Source organism: Gorilla gorilla, chromosome 1, assembly GCF_029281585.2.
Source record: "Gorilla gorilla gorilla isolate KB3781 chromosome 1, NHGRI_mGorGor1-v2.1_pri, whole genome shotgun sequence".
Classification (NCBI taxonomy): Eukaryota; Metazoa; Chordata; class Mammalia; order Primates; family Hominidae; genus Gorilla; species Gorilla gorilla.
This window is the reverse complement of record NC_073224.2, coordinates 123295001-123309223: the sequence shown is the minus strand read 5'-3', so window position 1 is coordinate 123309223 and position 14223 is coordinate 123295001. Positions and strand designations below refer to the sequence as shown.

General features: G+C 38.1%; 1 protein-coding gene across 3 annotated transcripts in view; it reads left to right on the top strand.

The window, feature by feature from the left end:
- TBX15 (T-box transcription factor 15) overlaps nucleotides 1-14223 on the top strand; it is a 106815-nt gene that overhangs the window by 65756 nt on the left and 26836 nt on the right. For all 3 annotated transcript variants that reach the window (XM_063695936.1, XM_004026437.5, XM_063695932.1), the window contains 2 exons: nucleotides 756-923; nucleotides 10181-10245. In XM_063695936.1, the coding sequence (XP_063552006.1) occupies nucleotides 756-923; nucleotides 10181-10245 (233 nt within the window). The remainder of the gene's footprint in view (nucleotides 1-755; nucleotides 924-10180; nucleotides 10246-14223) is intronic.

Below are 14223 nucleotides of genomic sequence, written 5' to 3'. Positions count from 1 at the left end.
CAACCAGTGGTAGAAAAAATCACAACATTCAGTAGAATAACCCACAAGGCTATAAAACAAGAGAAACAAGTGAATGACAGTTTCAGCTAATTTGTCAAGAACTTTTTTATAGGGAAGACTAAATCTTAAAGCTTTCCAGGTATAATTGGAGCATGTGATGTTATTAATTTATCTTTGGCAGTGAAACACATACTGAATTTTCACTGAGTGGCAGGACCCATACTGGGTGCTATGGGAAGATTGAATAAGCTAAAACCGTTGCTTCCATCTTCAAGGAAATAACAATTTTCTGAAAGAGTGAAAACCCATGTCTACCATTTACTCTCACATAACAAAATAATGTTCACATATTCAATAATGAATGCAAATAATAGGATGTAGAATTTAAAGACAGCGTGAATACATGCTGAAAATTTGAAGCTGGAGGGAACAACTTGTCACATGGCAGAAGTTCTGAGACCTTTTAGTGACATGTTGTCCATTGGTACTAAAGAAGTCATTCAGCATTATCCAGTTGAAGCAAACATATTACTTTTACCATCCATGATAAGGATGTCCTGCTATTTGGTTCCATGTAATGCTATTTAATCACTTAATTCTTCCTGGGCAAGTATACTGATTTCTAGTTTTCTGTACATCTCACCTCCAATCTGTGCTTTTCCTATAGTGCTTCAAGTTAGTGATTTATTTTTGCATGAGAGCAAAATGTAGGTTCCTTAAAGCCAAGCCTGGTACAATTCCCCTTTTTATTTCAGATCATTCTGCACTCTATGCACAAATACCAGCCTCGAGTTCATGTGATTCGCAAAGACTTCAGCAGTGACCTTTCACCCACTAAGCCTGTTCCTGTTGGGGATGGGGTGAAAACGTTCAACTTTCCTGAGACTGTGTTCACCACAGTTACTGCCTATCAGAACCAGCAGGTAAGAGGTGGCCCTTGAGAGTCTTCTGCTACATCTGTTTTTTGGTCCTTCTGCATAAGATTCCTTAGGTATTATTTACTTTCAGGGGAATTTGACATACAACAACCCTTAGTCCACTAAATGTTAAGTACTATACAGTGTTAGAGTTCTCAGCAGCTGTAAAGTGTTTTCAACTTCAGATTTTCCTTGTGAATGCCACATTTGATGTAAAATAGAAGAAGAGCTTTAGTTTGGTTTGGGTGCTATTTAAGAAGCTATTAAACCATCTCAAAGTCCTTAGATAGTAAAATTGCAGAAGCCATGGAGGGTCCATACAGAAAACTGTAATAATTAAGATTTTTCAAGCTCTGATACAAGATATAGCATCAATACAGACATGGACTTTGGAGCAACCAGAACTTTGGGATTAGTTCTGGCTCAGAAGAAGGGGAGTAAGAGTCTGAGTTCTTTGGATAACTGATTATAGACTTTTCTAAGAATACTCCAGCCACCATTTAAAACAGTTAGTTTCTGATGAAGGCAGCGATGTGACAATAAATATTTCAACGTCAGAATTTACTTTGTAGAACACTGAAGAACAAACATTCTACTGCCTCATTGAGATCAGTTACAGAGACTAGGAGAGCCATTATTGTAACCCAAGTTGAAACTAGAAAGCTACAACTCACTTTGACAATGAAAGAGGACCAAGCATGGGTTTCTGACAGCCTCTTCACATCCTTTACCTTCTTTTATAGACAGTGTTCTAGCACATGAGTACATTCTACTCATAGAAATATTTTGTTTACATCTGGGCTGAAGTGGGAGCAGGATACCATGGTTAAGATCATGAAATTTGGCAGCAGATAAACTTGTTATGATTTCTGATCTTTTCACTGACATTGCGTGGTATTAATTTCTTTCAACTTGTGTTTCCGGTCTTGAAAATGCGCCTGCCTCGTAGAGCTATGAGGACTAAATAAGGAAACGTGTATAAATTCACTGACACAAACCTGACATCTAATTAATAGTAGTCGGCCTACGTTGCTCCGTGGCTGGGTCTGAACAGGCATGAAAAGCGGGGCATAGAAGCAATTTTAAATAATAGATTGCTTATTAAGGAAAAAGTGCATTGTTGGAAATTGGAGGAGCTGCAATGGCTCCCAAAGGAATTATAATCCATAGGTAACTACTTTGATCTCTCTGTCGTCATGTCATATTGGTGAATTCATGATGTGCTGACATGCAAAATAGATGAGTCATACTCAATTCTGCCCATTTTGGGATCAAGATGACAGCTTTTGCCTGTTTAACAAGCTTCTAATCCCTGGATAAATCAACAAGCATGCTTATTTAACATTCCCTTTGGCTGCACAGATATGATTTAATATAATACAGTACCTTCTAGTAATACAAAATAACCTCGGGTCTTTCCCCCAGGAATCCTGAAGTTTGCATCCTGTAGGTCAGAGCTGTTACCTAACTATACTTTTCGGACTTGTTCTGAAGATGCCAGGTAGCATAAATTGTTCTCTTTTGTGAGCTATTTTCACCTATTACTGTGTTTTTATTCTTCATAACATTCTAGAATGAGAACAATCAATACATCAACATTATTTACTTCATTTATTTCTTTTTAAGGAAATGGTTAGGAGGCCTGTGAAATAGTAAAGAGAAAAAAATTTAGTGGTAGGTCCTTGGTGTTCTCAGGAACTTGTTTGGGGAAACACTGAAGAAAAGACAATAGAGGGAATGTAATGGAAATGGAACATTACCCAGACTTTCTAAGGAAAAGCAGTGTCCTGCTCCACAGACAGCAATGGGCTAGACATTTGGAGACCTGGGTTTTAGTCTTAAATTTTCTATGAGTTACACATGTTGCTCTGAGCAAGTTGTGCATTTTTACAATAATTGTGCTTCAGTGCTTCAGTTTCTTCTCTTAGAAAATGAGGAATTGGCCTGTGCTTTACAAGGTCCCTGAAAGCTCTGGAATTCTAATTTATCCTTCTTTTTTTCTGCATGATTTTAAATGAGGATTGGGAGCAATTGTTCTCAAACCAAGGCAGTCAACACGATTTTCAACTACTGAAAATTATTAGAATGTTCATGTCTGAAAATTGTTTTTACTCACCAGATAATCTTTACCAATACATTTTTAGTAAGTCTACACTTGAGAGGTATGAACATGGTGTTTTGTAAATAAAATATTCCCCAAGATACTGTTCATTTGTGACTCTTTTCAATTCTCCTGTTGTTTTTATTTTTTGTTTGTTTGTTTTTTGGGACAGGGTCTTGCTCTGTCACTCAGGCTGGAGTTCAGTGGTGTGAACATGGCTCACTGCAGCCCTGGCCTCCTGGGATCAAGCCATCCTCCTGTGTCAGTTTTCTGTGTAGCTGGGACCACAGGCGGGTATCACCAAGCCCACCTAATTGTTTTGATTTTTTTTTAGAGATGGCGTCTCATTTTGTTGCCCAGGCTAGTCTTGAACTCCTGGGCTCAAGCAATTCTCCCACCTCGGCCTCCCAAAGTGTTGGGGTTATTAGTGGCATTGTTAAACCTCCTGTTTCTGCTAACTTCCATCTTGTCACCCAGGTTGAACACCTGGTTGTCACAACATCCAGTCTGTCAGTAATGTCTTTTGCTTCTACTGACAGAATATTTTCTTCTTTCTAATCTGATTGATTTTGCCCTTGTTCTGTTCCTGCCTTCCCCCGACCTTGGGTTCTTATGATAGCTTCCAATTAGGTCACTTGGACTGCAAGCTTAATGTCTCACAAGCCATCCTATACATCATTGTAAAGCCCAGTGATAATTGCACCATTTCTATGCCAAAAACTGTCAATGACTCCTCAGTGCCTAGGGAGTCAAATGCTGGACCCCGAGTCTTTCCAATAATGTCCTCTGTGGCTAATGACCAACTACATTTCTAGGCTTAATTTCTGTTATTCCTCCTCACACATCTGCAAGAGTGTTGCAATCTGGTCAGATTTTTACTGTTGCCTGAACTTTGCAGCATCCTTGCCTTTTTATGTCCCTTTTTCTTTTCCAGGAATGCCCTTCCCTTTTTGTTTTTATTTGTCTTGATTCCTTCTACTCTTCAAAAATTCAGTGAAAATACCATTCCCTACCACTTCCTTTCCTTTTTTCAGCTGCAAATGAGCTCTCCCCAGTTAGAACTGTTAGGGGACTGCACCTATCTCGTGACCTCATCACATTGTAACTTTGGCTTGCATGTCCAATCTTCCTCTTGATATTTTGAGCTTTTTAAGAACAAAAGTTGTACCTTTTACAAATAAACAGTATGATGTAGAAAACACGAAGTTGGGAGTTAGGAGACTTGAGTTCTAGACCAAACTCTGCAATTGACGGACTGTACTACTTTTGACAAATCACTCTACCTTAGTATTCTCATTTACAAATTGATGATTTGGTCTGAATCAGTACTAGTCTATGGAGAAGTTTTTTATGGTCCACTGAAAAATGAGAAAAATTAAGAAATATGGGGACTTTTATGAATGTAGACATTCAATTTAATAGACTTCATTTTGTCTTTCCTACTTTTTTGATATAAAAATGTCACTTATTTTATGAAATTGTGACACAGGAGAGAGTAGATAGATGTTAACTGTCTCCATTTGGTAGAATGAAAAATTCAGATGTAATGTTGATTGCTCGAATAATGGGAGGGGGATTAGAATTGACCTAAAAAATTCTGAAGCACATTTCTGTAATTCTAAGATATTTGCGTCTGACCTATATTGCATAGCACTGAATATATATGGTTGGCAAATGACTGAAATGAAACTGAATGAGTGATTAGCCAACATGACTCTACCACTGGTTTCTTTATATATCTGTGGTTCTGTTTCTTTGGATGTAAGTAGTAGTAAAGAGAGCTTTTCTATTTTCATGGAAGATGTTATGCTTTTCTTTCCCCATTTTCCGTTCCTTCCTTCCATCCTTGCTTACTGACCAATAGACTCTTAGGGCTGCTAGCATACTGAAGTTATTATTACTATTATTTGCTCTCTATGTGCCAACTTGGCACGCCTATGGCAGAGAGAAAGGTGCAGCATGCCCAGAATCTCTTCAAAGAGAATAAAGTGGTAGATGTGGGAATAAAGGTGACTCAACACTTCATGCTTTTCCTTAGAAGAATCTGATGCCAACATATCCTCACAGAATTAGCAAGAAATTTCCATTGCAAAGTCTTTGTCTTCTCTGAGGGAAAAAGAATGCTGAACGTTGATTTTTGTTTTCGAACAGGAAACTAGATTTCAAAAAGACATGGCCCTGTTTTCCCAGGTAACGTAGTCTTATTTCTTGATGAGAATTGGCTACATGAACCAGATAGGAAGTTGGAAACCATAGCCAGGTTTGTGTGAGCAAATCCAATAGGATTTCTGAGCCACTCATTGTGGTCTAAACTAGAGAGCCATTTTGCTGGCTCAAATCAGTGTGGAATCTTTTTCATATGGGCTAAGGTTTTTTGTTTTGTTTTGTTTTCCCCCCTATGGAAAACCTTTCAAGCAATATAGTATGAAATAAAAATAACGAAGAGTGTTAATAAGAGAAGGCCCTTTCAGCCTTCGTGCTGTAAAACCATACTCAGGATATTCAAGTTTCACTTCCTTTTCAGGTTGTGCTATTTATGTCTGCCTGGTGCACTGTGAAGTATACCTCATTTATTAACTGTCTCCATGTTACTAGGCAAGAAGTCCGTGACAATGATTAACATTAATGGTGGCAAGTCGGCAACCACCCCCTTATGTGCCTCAGTGTTCTATAATTCAAACTACACAAATTAGTATAAGGTTATGGAAATAAAATCAGTAAAGTAAAATGCTTTTACAACTTCTGTATTTTCCCTGTTTTCTCATTATCACTGGACAAAGTTTGGACATGTAGACTAGTAGACTTGTTTTAGTCACACAGGAGATTACTAATAGACCTTGTTCTATTAGTATAGGATTTTTGTCTCTAATGCCTCCAGTGAAAGCAAATAGAATCAAGAGCATTGTTTGGTCTAGATTCTCTGAAGCTTATCATGGTTTTGGGACTCTTGATCCCCGGCTCTCACATCATCATTTATTCATTCACTTGCTCATTGAATAAATATTCAATGAGCATGTCACACTAGGTTCTGCTTAATTAAATGGTATATAAAATAGACATGGTTTCTACCTGTGGTCCAGGGGGAGTTACATTTAGTAAACATGTAAATACAAAAATACATGTGTAATTACCAATTGTGTTAAGAGCAAAGATGGAATTTAAAAGGGTGCAGTTAAGAAAAGTAGCAGAAGTATCCTATTTTGGAGAGATGATCAGAGAAGATCTCTCTCAGGAGATAACATTTTTGACTGAGGCTTAGGACGAGGAGTCAGCTATGTGCAAAGTAGAGAAATGAGCATTTCAAATTTGGTTGTAGAGCAAATGTGAGTGGCCTGAACACAGAAAGAGCTTGGCACATTCCAGAACTGGGAGCATCTCAGTCTGGCTGAGTTGCTCAGTCTGTCCTGAGCCTGTGGATCAAGGCAAGGGAGTGTGAATGGGTTGGAGAGGCAGGCCAGAGTAAGGGCCTGCTGGCTCTGCAAGGCTAGACAAGGAATTTGGATTAAATTCTGAGTGGTAGTGGCCACTAAAGAGAATGACATGGTCCAGTTACATGTTAACGAAGACCAAATGGGGTGCTGGATAGAGAAGAGATTGTACAGGGACGAGAATGGAAGAAAGGAGTTCAGTTCTAAGGCTACATAGAATAGTTCAGTCAAGAGATGATGATGACACGGGCTAAAGTTTCTGGAATATGTGTTATTCTTTCCCACTTTGATATTCATGCTTACATAGGGCCTTTCTTTTAAAAAATTTAAATTAAATTTTATTTTAAGTTCCACGATACATATGCAGGATGTGCAGGTTTGTTTCATAGGTAAATGTGTGCCATGGTAGTTTGCTGCACCTATCAACCCATCACCTAGGTATTAAGCCCCACATGCATTAGCTATTTATCCTGATGCTCTTCCTCTCCTGCTCCCTGACAGGCCTCAGTGTATACTGTTCCCTTCCCTGTGTCTATGTGTTCTCATCATTCAGCTCCCACTTATAAGACAGAACATGTGGTGTTTGGTTTTCTGTTCCTGCGTTCGTTTGCTTAGGATATTGGCTTCCAGCTCCAACCATGTTCCTTCCAAGGACATGATCTCATTCCTTTTTATGGCTGTATAGTATTCCATGATGTATATGTATCACATTTTCTTTATCCAGTCTATTATTGATGGGCATTTTGGTTGATTGCATGTCTTTGTTATTGTGAATAGTGCTACAATGAACATACACATGCATATATCTTTATAATAGAATGATTTCTATTTATTTGGGTATATATACAGTAATAAGATTGCTAGGTTAAATGCTATTTCTGGTTCTAGGTCTTTGAGGAATCCCTGCACTGTCTTCCACAATAATTGAACTAATTTGCATTCCCACTGACAGTGAAAAGCATTCCTATTTCTCCACAGCCTTGCCAGCATCTGTTTTTTCTTGATTTTTATTTATTTATTTTTATTTTTTATTTCTTTATTTTTTTTGTAGACAGAGTCTTGCTCTGTCATCCAGGCTGGAGTGCAGTGGTGCAATCGTAGCTCACCATAGCTCCCACTTTCTGGGTTCAAGCAATTCTCTTGCCTCAGCCTCCCAAGTAGCTGGGACTTCGGGTGCATGCCACCATGCCTAGGTAATTTTTTGTATTTTTAAGTAGACATGGTGTTTCATCATGTTTCCCAGGCTGGTCTTGAGCTCCTGAGCTCAGGCAATCCACCTGCCTCAGCCTCCCAAAGTATGAGGATTGCAGGCATGAGCCACCATGCTTGGCCTCTTGACTTTTTAATAATCGCCATTTCTGACTGGCGTGAGATGGTATCTCATTGTGGTTTTGATTTGCATTTCTCTAATGATCAGTGATGTTGAGCTTTTTTTCATGTGTTTCTTGGCCACATAAAAGTCTTCTTTTGCGAAGTGTCTGTTCATATCCTGTGTTACATAGTGCCTTTCTTAAGAAATGCTTCCTTTGTCCTTTTTCCTTCTCTTGTGTTTTCATTAAAATCCTACACATCTTTCAAGGCCTAGCTCGCATGCTGTCTCTAACATGAAACCCCAGAGCCCTTCAACATGGAGTAATTCCTACTTCGTCTAAGCTTTCAGGGTACTTTGCCTTTATTGTGAACTTTATGACCTTCTTTTTTATATTGTAATTTTTAGTGCACATCTGCTTCTTTCTTCTGGATTATAAGCTCCTTGAGGAAAAATGGATGACACACAGCTATACACTGGCCGTACACCATTCTGTCACCTGTGTTGCTTGTCACACTGCTTTGCACACAGAAGGCACTTGATGATAAATGATAAGTGGCACAACCACTCTCTTCCTAAAGCTCTCGAATTCTCACATTAAAAGCTTTAAAACAAGTGTACAGGTATTGTTTTTTTCTAACACTTGAGGCATTTGCTATTAAATTTCCATGCCTACCCATTGGCCTGGGATCCAATGAGCTGTGGGAAATATATTTTCAACCATTTCCCCCAGGCCCATGAAGTAGAACGCTGTTATATTTACAGGGGTCTGTGGAGACCCCCAAAACATGGTATCACAGTCATGTGTCAGAAATCCCTATCATAAATGAGTTGGACAGGATAAACCAACTTGAAAGAGAAAATAAAATATTATAACCCCAACTTGAAAAGAAAATATGGTGCATGGTTTACTGCTGTGGATTATGGAGGAAGAAAGAACTGATTTTCGGTCAAACACAGAAAACCAGTGACACTCTTTAAACTCAATACAGTATTCATATGGCAGACACTCGACTTTAGAAAGCCAAACCTTTAGACTCCTGCTATGGTCTATAAAACACATGTAAAATTGCTTTTGCTACATTGTTAGTGCTGCATAATTAGTGTGCAATTTTAAAGGCAAGGAATATTTAGGAAGAAAATAACCTTGAAGCCTTGAAGACTCTTTCAAGTCAGAGTCTGTTTGTCAGAATCTCACATTGCTTTGAAAGACCTTTAAAGACTGCGGTCTTGGGAAATTCCACTCTGATAAAATGAGGTGAAAGAGAACTAGGAAAGATTTGCAATGTAGGAAACAACTTTAGCTGTCCTAGTGATACGTTCTACAATTACCAAAAATATGAAGATGGTCTAAAATAATGAGATTCCCTTATTTCTAGAATCACCTTGCATTGAGAGTGCCTTCCTTCCTTCCTTCCTGAGCTCCCTGGCACCTATGCCTAAGTCTCCTTTGCTTGCATGTAGTAAGTCATTAACAATTCAGACACAAAGGTACCAAGGCTGAAAGTGGAAACACTAGAGTGCATGTGACATATGTTGTTGAGGCTTGTTCTAGTCTACTGGCATGAGGGCAATATATACAACCATGGCAGGGTTTGCCAGAACTAAGATAGGATGCAATGGATGGGGACTTATGCATTCAGTGGGGGTTGAACCACATGGCCCCTGAGGACCAAGCTGGTGACACAATTGGATGTGCTAGCTTGGTCAGCCTTATGAAACTGGCTCTTTGTTTCTGATTTGCTTGTGAGTCTTGGAGACTGGATAACATGTACTGCATCCTGCCCCATTCAGTCTCACATTGTAGATTTTCCTTTTGGTAAGACCCTGGCAAAAGTCTGCTTTTTCTGTCTTCGACATGAACATTTCAAGTCATTAAATGAATAATTTCTAGTGGTAGGAAAGGCATGCCTTCAGTGACATGGCAAATGCAGTCAATTTTTTGGGTCTTTCAGGCTAAGGCAGATTATCTGGTGGTCTGATTCCACCTAACTGAATTGACTGAGTCCATTATTAATTATTAACTCACACATCATTTGTTTACTCATTCATTCAACAAGCATTTTTTAAGTGCCTCCCGTGTGTCATGTACCATGGACGTGACCATTGACCAATTTTCCATTTCAATATCTGTCTAGGCAAGTGATTTATCACCACTCTGGGACAAGGAAGGTGAGTAGGAGAGAGTTTATAGAGTCACATACTGGGCAAATTTTAGTTTTTATAGAGAAGTGAGTCGGTTGGGTCAGACATCTGTGTGCCAGGCCAAGTTCTATATCCAGCTTCAAATTAAATCTCTAGCTGAAAGGAAATTAAATAAAAGCAACAACTGTTATTAAAAAAGTGATTTTTGTAATTTTCTAGGAGTACTAAGAAAGAAATCAGTTAATATAAAAGCAATTCATACTTATTTGTTTGTTTCCAGATTACCAGATTAAAAATTGACCGAAACCCTTTTGCTAAAGGATTCAGAGATTCTGGGAGAAACAGGTAAGAATCCCTGGAGAAGAGGCACTTCTTTTCTATGTGACATTATTTCCCTCACATCCTGCTGATTGTTGATGGCTCCTGCCTTTTAGAAAACACCTGTATGCTCCACCACTGTGTACACTTCGGCAAAGAGAAATGGATAGCTAACGTAAGAATCAAATTCTTTGTTGCATAGTCTAAATCACCAGATCAAATCCCTCATGCTGTTTTCTTCCCCACAGCATATTTAGTAATTGAGTCACTTAAAACAAATTTTATGGTAATTTATTATCATTAAAAGGTTGCCATTTTTCTCTGATAAGTATCTATAGGTGGCTTCAGCACCTGCAGTGATATCTCATATATTTCGCATTCCCAGAAAACAAGGAGTTGTAGACAAATAACATTTTTTCAGAAAATTACTACCTTAAGAGCTAAAACAGTGTGAAAAAAAATGTAACTGTTTTTCTCCTGGGAAATAGTTCCAAAATATATCAGATGCTTCCTGCTTTAGAAAAGAGAGTTTATAGAACACCCCTTTCTTGATGACTTAGCCTCAGTCATTATGACTAGGTTATTATATAGTGAATCTCTTATTGCTGAAGTTTATAGGACCATTTGCTCCTGCTATAAATGTCCTTAGAGACTGTGTCATTTTTCTTGTTAATACTTCTTTCTTTTCTCGAAATTCTTTCTCACTCCTCCTATATAGAATTAAAAGCTGTTACCTATGGAAAGTTAGGAGAGAATCAAAATGGGTAGGGAAACCAGCTATATCTAAGATTATTCAATCAGAAAATTTCATCTTGTATAGACAGTATTGAATCCACAAATGTGACACACTGTCTCATAAAGTGCGTAGGCTTTGCAATGACTGTTTATTTTAATAGATTTTTTTATAATTTGAGGGCATTTATTTACATTCAAATGACAGATTACCAGGGGTTATCTTTGGTATTCTGTCTGTAAGAGTTTTCAAATAAACCAAAAACTTTTATTTCAAATCATTTTGTGAAATGTGCAGTACATTATATTAGAATCCAGATTTATGCTAAAAATCAGTTATGGCAATCATTTTCTTTACAAAATGACTTATGAATCACTTCTCTACTAAACTTATGTATATTTAAAATATATTTAGATTTGAATAAAATTGTATTCACCTCAGAATTTTTAAAAATTGTATGTACAGAGAAAAGTAAAAATCACTTAAAATTCCAGCTTGTAGACAACAAAATTGAGCAATATATTTTTGGTCAAGCAACTACTTGTTAGTGGTAGAGCGTAGTAGAACTCAGGCATATGGACTACATGTCAAATGCTTTCCTTTTGATCATTCTTTGTTTATAACAAGACAAAGGCCGTCATTTTCAAAATTTAGCCAGTGAGGAATGAATACCTATTACTTTCATTTCAGATGGCTCATCCTCTTCCATCCCATTAGCTTATTTTACATGTCCAGGTCAGCAGAATGTGCTTGCAAGCCATTTCCTATTGCCTTTTTTGCCAAGGTTCTGCACTATGGGCTAACAGAAGACCTTGTTAGTGATAAGGAGATCAAAAATGAAGCTGGCCTTTTGTAAAGAAGCCTCTAGACCTGTCTTGGTGGTGATTCTTTGGGGCAGGACTTTCATGACAGGCTATTTCTGGAGGTAGGCCATGGCATGCAAGGGCTTTTAAGACCTTCAGCTTGAAGTACATGGATAGATTTTTCAGGGGTTCCAGATATCGTAGGTAAAATTGTGTTTGAATGAATAGATGCACATTTTTCCTGGAGAGAGGTCTATATCTTTCTTCAGATTTTCAAAAAAGTCTTAAAGTTAAGAATTTCTGCTCTAGATACAACTCTCTCAAGGGTTCCAACCTACTGGTGTTAGTTATTAAACTATTTCTTTCTTTTTCCTTCCTTCTGTATCTCCAATAGCATTTAGTATTTGCTTATTTTATTCTTTGGCACTTGAAATATTTTATTTTTTTGCTTTTTTCTCCCATTTGAGTCCTTGTTTTTCTGAGTTTTTATTCATTTTTCTAAAGTTGAATCTGATTTCTAAATAAGTGCTTTCCTATGAGCAGGCACCCTATCCTTGGAAATTGCCATCTGAACATACTCTAACCATTTATTGTCTGCACTGCAAAGGCATCAAGAAATATGTATGTCAATTATTGATAAATGCAAAGAAGAAACATAAATCAGATTAAGAGGTAGAGTGAGAGTGGAAGACACTTTTACAGTGTGAATAGGGATGGTGTCCTGATAAGATGCCATGAATGTTGCAAAAGAAGCTACCAGCTATGCACTCCAGGCAGTAGAAACAGCAAGTGCAAAGACAGACGTGTGCCAGGCATGTCTGTGCAACATCAAGGAGGCCCTGTGGCTACAAGGCATGACCCCTGCCCAGGAACATGACTGAGCATCATGAGAATGAAGGTGCTGAGGCATGATTTAGAACAGAAAAGTAGGCTAGATAAGCTGGTGTTGACCAGCATTAGATCTATGTTGTAGGAATTAGAGCCACTCTTTAACTTTGAGAATTAGACTGTTGCATCTTGAAGGATTTGCTTTTGGTTAGGAATTGTGATGACATCTCAGTTCAAGTGCTGAGGCCCTCGTTCCTCTACTGGCCTGAAGGCTGGGGACTGTCTTATTGCTCAGGGCAGACAGTTATGTGTGTGTCCTTCATAATGGGCTCTATTCTCTCTAAGGGATTCAGGAAAGCAGAACTATGGATCTTCATTAATCCATTTCACAGCATTATTTATTTATTCTTTTCTGATACCATGGGAATTCTTCATTATGTTCCATCAAAATCTGAGGGCTACTTTAAGTACTATCAGAAATTTTATCAGTTAACTTACTGTGTTCCAGACCTTTAATTATGCTTTCTCTAATCTTCAAAACAACTCGTATTTTACAAATGAAGCAATTGAGGCTCAGAGAGGTTAGGCAGTTTTCCTACTGTCACATAGTAAAGCTGGAGCAGGTATTAAAACCGACTCTGCCTGACTTCAAAGCCTGAATGGTTTGTGCTTTATCATGCTAACAGTTTACACTTGACTTATTTTATCTTCAACAGATATTGAGAACAGAATTCTAACTCTAAAAGGCAGAATCCTACCTCTTAATCTGTGTAAAAACACTATTCAAGTCACCTAGCACCTTTGCTTTTCCAAGTAAATCAAACTGTATATTCTCAGTTTGTCTTCGTAGTCTACTCCCCATGACTTCTTTATCAACTTTCTATCCCCGTGTAAGTAAGTGTTTTCCTAGTAGAGAACAGGAAGCCAGCCTGACCTTCCCTAGCAGGTGAAACTATGATATAATGACATTGAAGTCATGTGTCTCATGATGGGGCAAGGATGAATTACTAAAGATAGAAGCCATTTTTGTCCTTCAGCATTCTGGAAAACTAGATTAAAATAAATTGCTATAGCAAGTAAGGGGGCCCTTGTATTTTTCTCATTAAACATCTCAAAATTACCTGATAATCACACTTTAATTCTCACTGGCTACCCACAGGATCTGATAAGGGCAACAATTATTAATGCCACCTTGCAGGTGGGAAATATTGATAGATGAGGATATAGAGAATTATTTGCAAATCTCCTGGGAACTGGTGGTTCTGTGCCAGAATCAGGACCCAGTTCACCACCTTCCATCCAGCACCTCATCTATTGCCCTTCTGTGATAAAACAACAACAACAACAACAAAAATCTTGTAAATCTAAGATCTTCCCCATGCATTTTAGACATCAAGTGACTACTCATGCAGAGGAGCATGGTTTGATGAGTTGCATATAAATGTACCCAAAACATACGGATTACATTTCCTTTAAACACACATGGGCTTAAAAATTAGGGGGGAAAGTGCTTGTCCAATGTTTTTTGGTTTTGCAGAACACAAAACATTTGTGGAAGACTTTGGAGTTACAGAGTTTGCCAAACCTCAAACCAAAACATGTTCAGGTTTGTCGATCTCAATCCATCCTAGTACAATCCAG